General features: G+C 36.4%; 1 protein-coding gene across 1 annotated transcript; it reads left to right on the top strand.

The window, feature by feature from the left end:
- Window positions 1–10,831: 10,831 nt before the first annotated feature.
- Window positions 10,832–11,997, top strand: taar20r (trace amine associated receptor 20r). The gene has a single exon (XM_021472370.2). The coding sequence runs from the start codon at window positions 10,914–10,916 to the stop codon at window positions 11,964–11,966; it is 1,053 nt and encodes a 350-aa protein (XP_021328045.2). The 5' UTR covers window positions 10,832–10,913; the 3' UTR covers window positions 11,967–11,997.
- Window positions 11,998–13,826: the final 1,829 nt, after the last annotated feature.

Genomic DNA, 13,826 nt, shown 5'->3' with positions numbered 1-13,826 from the left:
TGATACTGTATTAATTTGCATACATGTTTTATAAGCTGTAAAAGAAAAGCATCAGCGTGTGCGAAGTTATCCTAAAATATTTGGCTTTGTTTGATTTGTAGATTAGGCTATGTAGGCTATTTAAAAATGTATATAAGAACTAATAATAACTGTTATTTTCCAAATGGAAAAAAAAAAATGGTTTGTTGGTTAGTCTGCACTAAATCATCAATATACCTAGTTGAGTTTATGACGCGGCCCAGGCTGCACAGACGACCAGCATCAGCGCTGGTTCGTCAACTCCTGTGTCAAACTGTGGCCAGAATATCCTTCTTTCATTTTGCTTCTTTGGCAAAATACATCTGTAAGCACGTGTTTGCACGTGTTACTGTTCTGCGAGTTAACAAATATGTGTTGCTCATAGAGGCCGATCACAACGAACGCGCTTTTTCATTCCAGAGACGTGAGGCGCTCCGCAATGCATTTTATATTGAAAAGAAAAAAAGGAGCACGGTGCTTTCTTGTATGTCACTATTGGTAACAACTGAATCAGCTGGTCTATTGTGCGCTAATGTTGCTGTCAATGTTGTCATAATTTAATTTTTAAAATAATATTATGAAATTCAAGATTTGTAAAGTCATACAACTTTGGATGACTTAAAAGAGCGACCACAAGTCTCTACTCCGTTATTAAAAAGTTCGCCGTATCTTGACAACACACTTTGTCACCTCAAAGGAAACCCCGCCTCTGCTTTCATTTGATTGAAGAATGAAAGACGCCACTGAGGTAACATGCTTTTCCTCTGGAGCTCACAAAGCGGGCAATGGCAAAACGCGAGGCGCGCATGCAGGGCGCAAAATCAACCTCTATGCATTTGGTCTTTTCCCATTGCTCAAAATGCGCACGCCGTGGGTCAGGCTGCAGGCACTTGCACAGGCCACAGCGGAGTTTTCATTTCATGCAGAGCATAAATATGTTTTTTATTTTATTAATTAAATAACTATTATTATCTTAATATTAATTAAGATAAATTATCATAGCAACACAATTAATTTTCCAAGCCCTTTATCCAAAATCTAAGCACTTTCAAAGCTGGAAAATAGGCTATAGCCTACATTAAAATGAAAACATTTTCAAAGATTTCAAGCACCCGGCAAATGTGCTTGAGTGCTTATTAAAATTATTTTACAGGCGGCAAAATAAGAATAAAATCTTGATATTGATCTAAGCTTTAACTACATTATAGGAGGATTTAATTTGTTAGTAAATCGATAGCACCTGCAGCTGTAATGTCATTCAATATTTTACACAATCGGTTATAAACTATAGCCTAAAAATATAAACATTAGTCATCCATCGTACATGCCTGCAATTAATGGCTATTTTTCACAAAACCTTTCATAATAAAGTTTTTTTCTTTCATACTGGTCCTCTGTTTATTTTTTTTCAACCTGTCCTGAAGTGACTGCCGACGAGAAAAAGAAAGCAAGCGCGAGTGGACAAATTAAGCTATTTATTCAATCGACTAACACATTAACTAGAATAAACTAAAATAAACTTTGTCAAATATAATATTGCCATAACTGTGACACAACTAGATTTTGAATATTTGCCACGTAGACACAGTCTTGCGCACTAACAGTCGGGCAATGATTCAATTCAAGTTTGTCTGGAAAGGAGCCCGATAAACATAGGCCTATTATAGCTGATTATGTTTATTATCAATTCTATATTATTCAGAGAATAAAAGCACCATGTTAGCATGCACCACTGTTTCCGAATTGAGTTTTGAACATTCGAACGTGCGTTAACCTTTAACACCACACATGCCATAATACGAATTAAATATAACTAGGTGATATCTATTAAAGTTTGATTAATTGTGCAACCTTACCATTCAGATGTCTCAGAGGTTAAAGTTTATTGGTTTACACACCCAACAGATATCCACAAATAGGTCTTTTGTCAAGTTTTGAAAGCATTTATCTGATTTTCATAATGTGTCAACTGTCAATTTCAGAGCAGTCACGTCCGTAACGAAGACAAGTCACGTCCGTAACGATAGTTTTCCCTCATTAATGCAAAAATGAAAAACTAAATAAAATGAATTATAAATGTCCCATGCAGAGCCAACCCTTATCCTTTTGACTGTTATAAATATTTTTGGCTTCTGCATTTTTATTCACAGAATTTTAACCAAGTATGTCAACTCACAAAACTCATGTCTTTTTTTTGTCACGTCCGTAACGTATTCATTTTGCCATCATTTTAAATATAAAACACCTGCATAGACTGATATTTTTTTTGATGCCTAAACTCCATGGTTAAGGGGTAATAAAAATATAAACAGATATTTCAATATTCTGTTAACATATACATTCTCCGAGTATATAAGTTTCATTTTTTTCTGCAAATGTCACGTCCATAACGCTGGAATCAGCCATATATATATATATATATATATATATATATATATATATATATATATATATATATATATATATATATATATATATATATATATATATATTATTTTTTTATTATTATTTATTTTTTTTTTTTACAGTATTCATACAGTATTTTCTAACCCAACTGTTCATTATACGCCACATATTTGCACTTTACAACAATAGTTTGTATGCTAAAATGATCATATTGTATGATGAAATGAATTTAAAAAACATTCAAATTAAATTACACAATTAACCATTCCCCTTGATCAATATTTCATGTAATGCACCTCACAAAACACTTCCTTAAATTCAATTCATCTTTATTTCTATAGCGCTTTTACAATGTAGATTGTGTCAAAGCAGCTTAACAAAGAAGTTCTACTAAATTGAAACTGTGTCAGTCCAGTTAAAGGCACGACACAATAAGGAAGGAGCTCTTCAGGTTGTCATATGTATTGTATTCAATTGTTGACAATGTGAAAAGTCATGTAGAAGCTCACAGAACAATGATAAAATGTACATACAAAGCTAAATCAAGGGAAAGCCACATCTACTAATAGTGTCAAAGTTTATTTTGTTTTCATTTTAACGAAAAAAATCTTGTTTATTCACAGTCACACACATGAACAATCCACATAATAAAACTAACAAAACCAACAGATATAATAACGTATTACTTTACTACAGGGGTCTCAAACTCTCCACGATATTTTGTGGCCCCTGCCTTAATTTGAAAGTTTAATGTCAGTGCGGCTTGCGAGTTTGATATGTATGACACTTTAAAGTGTTGTGTGTGGAGCTGAACAAACCCACCCATCACGCTGGGGTATATGGCTCTTGAAGGCAGGACATCGGCTGGGCTTGATGCAGGCAGAGAAACATTTGTGAAAGTTACAGCAGCATTAACAGCAGCATGGAGTGTTTTCTCTTGTGTCTGGCTGGCTGGCTATTGGACACACACGGACATTTGTCCCAGAGCGCTTCATTTACAACACTTAAAAAAAAGGTTTTTAAGTTGCTGCCCAGCGTGACATTAAATGAAGATAAATGTAAATCAGTGCTTAAAATGAGCTGGATCTTGCCGGATACTTTTCCGGGAAATGTCAGATATTCATGTCTTGCTTTCTGCTATTTATTTCAATTGATTCGGCATTAACTTGTGCACATTGAATACCTGTGTGTGTGTGTGTGTGTGTGTGTGTGTGTGTGACAGGGAGAGAGAGAGAGAGAGAGAGAGAGAGAGAGACTGTGCATGTGAAGGTTACTAGTGATGTCCCGATACAACATTTTAACTTCCGATACGATACCGATATTGCAGCCTTCAGTACGAACTGATACCGATATAAATATAATATTAGCACAAATCATGAATACTTTACTTTTACCTATTTCGTTGAGTCGAATGTATGAACGGCCAGATCAAACTGAGAACAAAAGTCAGCAACAGTAAGTATGTAAAAAAACAACCAATTTATTAACTATTGCTTGCATAAATGTGAACCTTTACATAAGAATATATGTAAAGAATTACAAATATCTTAATTGAATAAACAATATATATATATATATATATATATAATTTTATTTTTATTTTTTTTCAATTGCAAAATACTAATTAAATGTCACTTCAGTTACTTTTTACCATAAGCAAATTGTAGAAACAGCTGAGAGCAGGACCATAAGAAAAAAATATTGTTAATTGACCAACTGCTAAAGGTGGAATGTCTAAAGTTACAATTTCACACACAGCTTTTTGATGAATTTTTGATCCAGTTTGGAGCTGAAAAACATCTTTCACACTGGGCAGCAGATATAAGTTTTTGTTAAATTGATAAAAATGTGCAGTATGGTTAGTACAAACATTTACATGATTAGATCAGTTTAATCTGTGTTTGTATCATAAGAAGATTATGGCTGTATTAATGTTCCCAAACCTTATTAATTTTATAATAAAATATATTGCACATTATCTTTAACAAATATACTTGCAGTAGATGGACCTTTTCTCAACAGCACATAAAATAATGTGACTTTTAAGAATAATTTTATTCATTTTATTTCCACCCTACTGCCCACATGAGTAAAGTAAGACCATGTGAGACAGAACTGCACACTCATGTGCAAAGCTGACACTGTTTATCAGAGCACTTTCGCTTTTTGGGTTTTTTAAAGAAGAGTTAAACATGGGAATGCCCCTAATTAGTAATACTATCCTTTCGTTTAGACTGTAATGGTGCTTAGCAACAGAAATATTTCTTATTCTTATTTAACAGACAATATGTATTTTCACCCTAAACAATGAGCTGGATCAGTCTATTTAGTAAAAGGCTTTTCTTCTCTGCGTGTCCTCGCGCTCTTCACAAAGCTAAAGTCAGAGTAAGTGTCCAGCGCGTCTCTGTGGGTCTGTGGCAGCAGAGCTCACGGAGTATTCTCACGCACACAGAACCGGGCCGCTGAGGTAAAGTCTTCTGTGTGGGAGGCGCTGGTGTTAATAGCCTCAGCGTGTGCTACCGTTACAATAGATTTCTATCGTATTAAACCATAACTTAGTGTGAAGAGCATGTTAAATCTTAAAGAGACTTTGCTAGCAAGCAGTGTTGTGATCACGTGGGCTTTGCATGCTGGCTCTGGACGCTGCTGGATAGAATAGCTGTAACGGAGTTTACAACATATCGGACTGCTTATATCGGAGATTTTTAACCCAGTCCAAAATTGTTTTTGGACTGACATCGGACAAATTTCCAATATCAATATCAGATCGGGACATCCCTAAAGGTTACATGGACTGTGTGTTTATGCTCGCATGACAGTCGTCACCATGTGCAAGCTAGCTACCTAAATAATATCGATATTTTCAAAATTGCAAACAGGCAATTAAGCTTATATTCATGTCCCTGGATCAGGATAGTGGAGACAGAAGCAACGTGAGTCAAGTCTGTCAAGTCATGACAGAAGCACTACTGTGGGCTCTTCTTGAAGGTTAGACAGAGTGAGTCATTTAATTAAAATTTTTTGCTTGAAAGTGATCTGAAATGGCACTTAGAGAGTTAATGTTAAGTCTCTCTCTCTGACACATGAAATCAAAGTGATGTGTTAACAACAGGATAAAAGAAAAGGCTTGAACTTGAAGCTGCGACCTTTGGGTCACAAGTACAACTCCCTGCATAGACTTCTCTTTGCATATTCTCTTTGATCATTGACTTGACATGTTCATTGACAGCTAAACAGACGTTATGATCTTCACAAATTTTAGCAGTGTCAGATTTCTGCAGTGCAACTTCAACTTCCTAAATAACAAACTTCAGCTAGTTCAGAATGCAGCTGCTAGAGCGCTTTCTAGAACACAGAAGTATGATCATATTACTCCAGTTCTTTCATCATTGCATTGGCTCCCTATTAAATATAATCTTTTTCTTCTTTGGCCTTAGTCCTATATAGTTGCAGGGACGGCTCTTTGGAACAAGTCCTCCGTTTAGACTTGTCCATATGATAATTTTTTTATTTATTTATTTTTTTCCTTCCGGCTGGCCTGTTGTCTGGGCCTGTCACCCTTATATACGGACAATTTAGCTTACCCAATTCACCTGCAGCATGTCTTTAGACTGTGGAGGAAACCGGAGCACCCAGAAGAATCCCACGCAAACGCAGGGAGAACATGCAAACTCCTCACAGAAACGCCAACTGAGCCGAGGTTCAAACCAGCGACCTTCTTGCTGTGAGGCGACAACACTACCTACTGCGCCACTGCATCGCCTCCCTATTAAATATCCTATCAATTTAAAAAAGTTATTGACTACCTACAAAGGCCCAAATGGCTTAGCTCCCCACTATTTGAGGGAGCTCCTGGTGTATTATAGCCTCTCACATCCTCTATGCTCAATTAATTCTGGACAATTGATTATTCCCAGCATATCAAAATCAACTGTAGGCGGTAGATCTTTCTCATATCTGACACCTAAACTCTGGAACAGCCTTCCTAGCACAGTTCGGGAAGCAGACACACTCTGTCAGTTTAAAACTAGATTAAAGACACTTCTCTTAGCCTTCACATACAAAAAACAAAACACAAATGCTGCTGAAATGCCTGACTGCCTGCCTGCCGGACTGACAGACTTGTGAAAAGTCCTATATAAATGCATTTAAATGACTTCTTTTAAACACTAAAATTTGGATGGTAAGACTGCCAAGATTTGTCAATACAAAAAACTGAGTCAACATTCATAAGTAGTCACTCATTTATCTTCAGCTTAGTCTTTGATTTGTCAGGGGTCACCACAGCAGAATAAACCACCAAATTATTTCACATAACCGATGCCCCTCAAGCCACAACCCAGCACTAGGAAATATCTCACCAACCAATAATGATGATTGACAGCCACATATTATAATGCCTCTGTATTAATGCATATTATTACATGGCTGTCTGGGATACTCAATTCTGTCCCGACATTCCAAGTTATGTTATTCCCAGATAACCACTGAATTATACATGCTTATACTGGAATCTTAAATAAACTTGACTATAAGTGAATACCTTCATATTCAGATGCTTACAAACACATTCATATGTAATCTAGAAAATCTCGAGGGCAGGTGCTCGATCAATAAAAACATTTGTAGCAAAAGATCAAAGAAAATTGGCACACTGCCACTTCAGCTCTCAAAAGTCTTTAATATCACTCACACAAACTTTTAAACGACATGGTCTTCATTACCTGATGAAGACCATGTCGGTCAAAACATTGTGTGAGTGACACCTGATGAAGACCATGTTGGTCGAAACGTTGTGTAAGTAATATTAAAGACTTTTGAGAGCTGAAGTGGCAGTGTGCAAATTTTCTTTTGATCTTTTGCTACTAATTCATCCTCACAAACAGCATGGATGGGTTGAGGCTCCAAGGTGGCAGGCACTTGGTCAGTTATAGAGCGGGCGATTGGGCAGCTGAAATTATATTAGAATGTATTGTTATACTTCCTTGTGTGTTTTACATACTCTTAGAAATGTTTTGTTTTACTAGTACTTGTGTGTATTTACATGTCTAAAACATGAATTAAGCATTAGGTGGTTAAAACACTTCATAACTGTTATAATATGACACGTCTTTCTCAGCGGGGTTAAGTTGGTTTTGTTTTTAAAAAAAAAAAAGAAGCACTTTTCCGACGGTCCATTACTGAGAGAGGTAAGGAACAAAAATAAGATTCTTTACTGATTTACCCTGCTGTTTAACTCCCTTCATCCTCATCCCTGTCTATGAGGTGTCGAACTCTGTATCAGTGAGCGAGAAAGAGAGAGACCAAGCACTCTGCTCCACGCTGAACTAATGTGTTTATTAAATAATCAAACTATTCCTTGTCGCACGACACAATGAATTGATTATGAAATTCGTTGCCGACACTTTTAGTATTCGATTTTTATCGATTTAATCAATTCGTTGTTGCAGCCCTATTGGTATTGAACTGATATCTGATCCAAGTATCGGGATCTGTGTATCCCTACAAATGACAAAGACTCTCTCAGAACATTAAAGGTTTATAAAACCCTTAAGTACTTTTTTGAGATTTAATCAAATTTGTGTGTGTTGAGCATCAATTAAGACAACATTAGCACCTGTTAGCTTTAATTGTGGGGAAATCTGAAAAATTTTGAGCCTTTGTCAGCTGATTTCATCTCCTGAGTTTAAAATCATTTTTGTGGTGGGAATATAATCAGTGATGTAGCACTATCTGCCTGTCCAGTGATGACATGTCGATTTCTCATTATTATTCATAGACTGAGTTTTCTTATTCTATGAGAAGAGCCTGCTTCTTAATTATTCATGACAGCATGTGCTTTTTGACAGACTCATATGGACAGACCTGACAAGGTGTAAGATGATGCACTGCATGCACTATTTAGGTCAAGGGTGGCCAACCCTGTTCTTGGAGAGCCACCTTCCTGCGGATTTCAGTTGCTACCCATATCAAACACACCTGAACCAATTAATTAGGACCTGAACACCACGTGATAATTACAGGCAGGTGTGTTTGATATGGGTTGCAACTGAAATCCTCAGGAAGGTGGCTCTCCAGGAACAGGGTTGGCCACCCTTGATTTAGGTGGTTGTGAAGAGGAGGGGGGAATTGTAAGGTAAGGATCAATCATTATGGCGTTTTCCATAAATTTCACCATAGTGGAAGTATTTTTTTTCCACAGAACATTGAAGTTCCCCTCCTGAAGGGGAACACTCCAGTTACTAAAGTACCCTTTAGTTGTGAGTTAAGTCTCTTCAGCTAAAAAGGATGCCTCAGCTTTGCTTGCACTGTGCTTATATTGCCAAATTGATTGCAACGAGCATCAGCTGCACAAGCTGACGCTGCCGACTCATTGGCATTTCATCGGCCAGTTTACATACTCTTTCAGACGATTGGCTTTCTAAACGAAATCTTCATAGTGGAAGTTTTTTCCACATAGCATTTTCGTTCCTCCTCTCTGTGAACGAGGGTTACTTTAGTAACTGTCCTGTAATGTATTATATGATATTAAAAATAGCCTATTGTATATGTAACAGGGCATTAAATTATCTACTGTTTATTTATAACGGTTTTATTTTAAGTTTGTAAACTATAAAGTCAAGTGTGTCTCAGCGCTAGACACCCATCATGGAGCTTTTTTTTTTTTTGGTGAAAAAATTCTGAGGTAGACTTGAACTGAAAGCGAGGGGTTTTAACTCTTTAAATAAACTTGACTGCAAGTGAATATATTAACACCCATATACTTATAAACACATTCATATGTATCTGCATGACTGTCACTGCTATTTTTCACTATATGGAGCCATCTTGTGTAGGATTGTCACGATAACTTCCATTTTTGAGTATGTTCCTAGACAGCACTGATTTGCCATTGTGTTCATGTGCTCAACAGAAATGACTGTGATTGGCCATGAAGGTCATCAGTTCACTAAACTCACTGCTGTTTACTGAGTGCAACCACAGATACAGGGACACTGGAGCATTTTAAAGTCACATCCATCAGCTGGTTTGTCTATAAGCTGACATACGAGCAATCCGCTGATGAATCGCAGCTTTAAATCGCTCCAGTGTTTTATCCATCAGATAGAATGTATATTTTAACAAACTGTATACCAAACTTGGCCTGTCAGGATTTTGCCCCATGTTATTTTAGTTTTTCCTTTTAATGTTTTTTTCTTTACCACTAGATGTCCTCATTTCATTCTTTGTCTTTGTATTTGTAATCACAGTTACTGTACAGTTACTTGTTTAGCTGTTTGTATTTAAGTAGCCTCAGTTTAGCAGTTCTTTGCTCAGTTATTGTGGATCCTAGCCTGTTATCCTCTGCGAGTTCCTCTATTTAAAAAAATTACCTTTTGTCAAGCATTTTGTGACTTATGTTTTTGTAGCATTTTTTTTAGCAGTTACTGATCCTGAGTTTTTTGCCTTTTGAGCTTTTCGCATTTTTTGAAATTGGAGAAGTCTCTGTTTTTTGTCTGCTCTATCTTTATGTTCTATTGAAGTGGTTTTTTTTGCCATTAATAAATTCCTCTTAAGGAGAAAGTTCCTTTTTGTGACTTGGGTTCTTCAATGCCTGTTTGGCTCAGTGGGTTCAAGGTGTTGGAATATCATGCCAATTCCATGCGTGTTCAAGAGAAAAGATCAGGAGAGGTTTTTCTTCAATGACAAAAATATTAGTAATTTATTAGATACAAATGAATAATTCGATGACAGAGCTCTGGGTTACATTACCCCAATGCAATACAAGAATTACATTCAAGAGGTTCGCAACCAACATACATTTCCTGACTTCAGCATATATACACCACCGATCTTAACAGGTGGAGTTTTGGTGTAACGTCACTTGTCAGTCATTGTTCAGTCCTCCATTGGCCGCCCCTTCGGCATATTTCCTCTTTATCTATGAATTCTCTGCCCAACAACAAAGTATACATCTTTCTGTGTTCAGTTTTAACACCTCTCTTCAGACAGGAAGTTTCTGCAGAGCTCAATTTAATTTTGGACCCGCATCTATCTACTTCTGCAAAAATGCTAATTAGTATGCACAGCACTCACCCACAACATTAGAAGTTCAGTTAATATATGACCCTTACATGACCAATACAAATAATTGTTTAATTAAAAGAAAAGAGACAAAAAATAATAAAAAATGGTTCCTATTATTCAATAAAGGCCAACATCTCATGCAAGAGACCCGGGTTCTATCCCAGTCTCTGACATGGCCTTTATGTAATATTTTTATCAAAGTAACAATAGAAACCAATAACAAGACAGTGACACAAAAACAAAGCACACTTTTGAGCTGACCAGCACTTTTAAACAAAATCAGACGATTTTAACCAAGAAAAAAAAATGATTGTATTCCAAACCTTATGTTCAAGAAAGAGAGAAAACAAATCATACTGTTAATAAATTACATCAGAGTGGGCGGTAAATGGGTTGTTCTGCCTGATCCAGACACAGTATAAATGAAAAGACAGAAAGGAGAGCAGAACAAACTCCTAACAGGAGGAGACTCACTCATGGCCTATGAGACAGAGGATCTGGAGACTCAATACTGCTTTCCTGACATCAACTCATCATGTGTCAAGGAGAGACGCTCCAGTTATGGATATTTCACCATATATTTGTTTGTGTCATTGCTGTCAGCATGGACTGTGTTTCTGAACCTGCTGGTGATCATCTCCATCTCTCACTTCAAGAAGCTTCACACTCCAACCAACATGATTATTCTCTCTCTGGCTGTAAATGATCTGCTTATTGGACTCGTCATGCCTGTAGAGGCCATCAGACTGATTGAGACGTGTTGGTATTTTGGAGACACTTTCTGTGGACTTCATTTATTATTTGTGTCATTACTTCTTGCAGCATCTCTTAGTAATTTAGTTTTAATCGCTGTTGATCGTTATGTGGCTGTGTGTCACCCTTTACTGTACCCACAGAAAATCACCATCACTAAAACATTCATGAGTATCTGTCTGAGCTGGGTTTGTTCATCAGCTTATAACACTTCCCTTTTTATCAATAATGGATATTTTGGCACTTCACTCAGTACAGATGTGTGTTATGGGGAGTGTTTGTTCATGTCAAGATTTAGTTGGATACTCACTGATATGTTCATGTCTTTTATCTTTCCCTGTGTGCTGATCATCAGTTTATATTTGAGGATTTTCTATGTGGTTCATCAGCAAGTGAAGGTTATAAACTCTCTGATGAAGGGTGGTAAATGTGTAACGGAGGGTTCGGTGAAGAGGAAATCTGAGAGTAAAGCTGCTCTGACTTTAGGAATCATTGTGTCAGTGTATATGCTTTGCTGGATTCCATATTTCATCTGTTCTTTAACTGTGTACTCCTCTACAGCTCTAAATGGTTTATTATTTGCAGTTTGTGCTAACTCAGGTCTGAATCCTCTGATTTATGCTTTATTTTACCCCTGGTTTAAGAAGACAGCTAAACTCATTTTAACCCTGAAAATATTTCATTCTGCATCTTCTCTGATTAATATTTTTACAGAACATTAATTACTGTAACTATGGCTGAGGAGATGTCACCTGTCAGTGTCATTTTTAATTCCTCAATGTACACGTCCAGCTGTTTTGTGTTCATAGCGGTCCACATGTATTTCTTACAGGATAAAATACAAAGCCTCTATCGAGTACTGACTAACATCGTAACTGCTGCTCTGACAGACTCACAATGGGGAGACGTGTTTCACATTAAGACACACTGCTTTTCATTTTTAAACAAATACATTTGCAGTGGATTTATGTGGCACTCATGTGACCTTTGATTATACCTGAAAGCAGAAAGCTCTGTCCTGTTTCAACATACTGTGATGGTGGAGGGTGGGGTGCTGTTATAAGAAACCTTGGTTTTCTATGAGGGTTTGTTTGATTAGTTTCAATAATCTGTAGTCTCACTAAGTCATGACTATAAAATGTTTTAATGTTTTTTAACCCAATTGTTTGTTATACGCCACATATTTGCACTTTACAACAATAATTTTTAAGCTAAAATGATCATATTGTATGATAAAGTGGATCAAAAAACAATAAATAGTAACACAATTAATCATTCCCCTTGATCATTTTTTCTTGTAATGCACCTCACAAAACACTTCCTTAAATTCACTTCTTCTTTATTTATATAGCGCTCTTACAATATAGATTTTCAAAGCAGCTTAACAAAGAAGTTCTTGTAAATTGAAACTGTGTCAGTCCAGTTAAAGGCACGACACAGTAAGGAAGGAGCTCTTCAGGTTAGCACATGTATTGTATTCAGTTATAAAATGTTGACAATGTGAAAACAGTCATGTAGAAGCTTACAGGACAAAGATAAAATGTACATACAAAGCTAAATCAAGGGATACCCATATCTGCTAAGAGTGTCAATGTTTATTTTGTTTCCACTTTAAAGAGCAAATATCTTGTTTATGCACAGTCACACACATGAACAATCCACATAATAAAACTAACAAAACCAACAGATATAATAACGTATTACTATACTAAATGGCAGATCGGTTTATCTTGATATGCTGTTACCAAAAGCATAATGTACCATACTCTGAACCTACCTGACCATACAGTACCCCATCTACAATCACTTTAAGACTTGAAGCTGTAATCTTTGGGTCACAAGTACAACTCCCTTTCCTTGTTTACACACTGCTTTTCTTTTTAAAACAAATAGATTTGCAGTGGTTATATGTGGCACTCCGGACCAATTATAGGGTCACACCATTATTTGGGTCATTTGCATCACTCTACTTGCGTTGTATTTGCATTGTCTTACACAATAAACATTACATATATTTCTATATGCTATAAAAATAGTCAAAACAAATGACAACAACACAGTGTTGTTAGTTCATTTCTTGTGAAAAACCTGATGTGGCCCAGCCTAACCCAGACTCTGCCTCCAGCGGCCCCCAGGTAATTTGAGTTTGAGACCCCTGCTATTCTAAATGGCAGATCAGTTTATCAAGATATGCTGTTAATTAAAGACAGATATATGGCCAAGCATAATGTACCATACTCTGAATTTACCAAACCATACAGTACCCCATCTACAGTACAATCTCTTCAACACTTGAAGCTGTGGCCTTTGGGTCACAAGTACAACTCCCTGAATAGACTTCTCTTTACATACAGTTGACAGAAGCATGTAAACAAATTAAAATAAACTTTTTTTATCATGACTAAAGTACTCTTTCATTTTTATATGGTCATAAAGTGCTCTAAAAACACCTTAAAGTTAAGTGATGGTTTGCCTAAAACAAGTTAAATTATTTTTGAATTTGGCAAGAAAAATAATCTTAATGAGATATAATCTCAAACTGAAGTTTTACCAGATCACAAAAAACATGTAAGTGATCGTGA

Source organism: Danio rerio, chromosome 10, assembly GCF_049306965.1.
Source record: "Danio rerio strain Tuebingen ecotype United States chromosome 10, GRCz12tu, whole genome shotgun sequence".
Taxonomy (NCBI): domain Eukaryota; kingdom Metazoa; phylum Chordata; class Actinopteri; order Cypriniformes; family Danionidae; genus Danio; species Danio rerio.
Note: the sequence above shows the minus strand (reverse complement) of the source record. Positions and strands in the feature narration are given on the sequence as shown.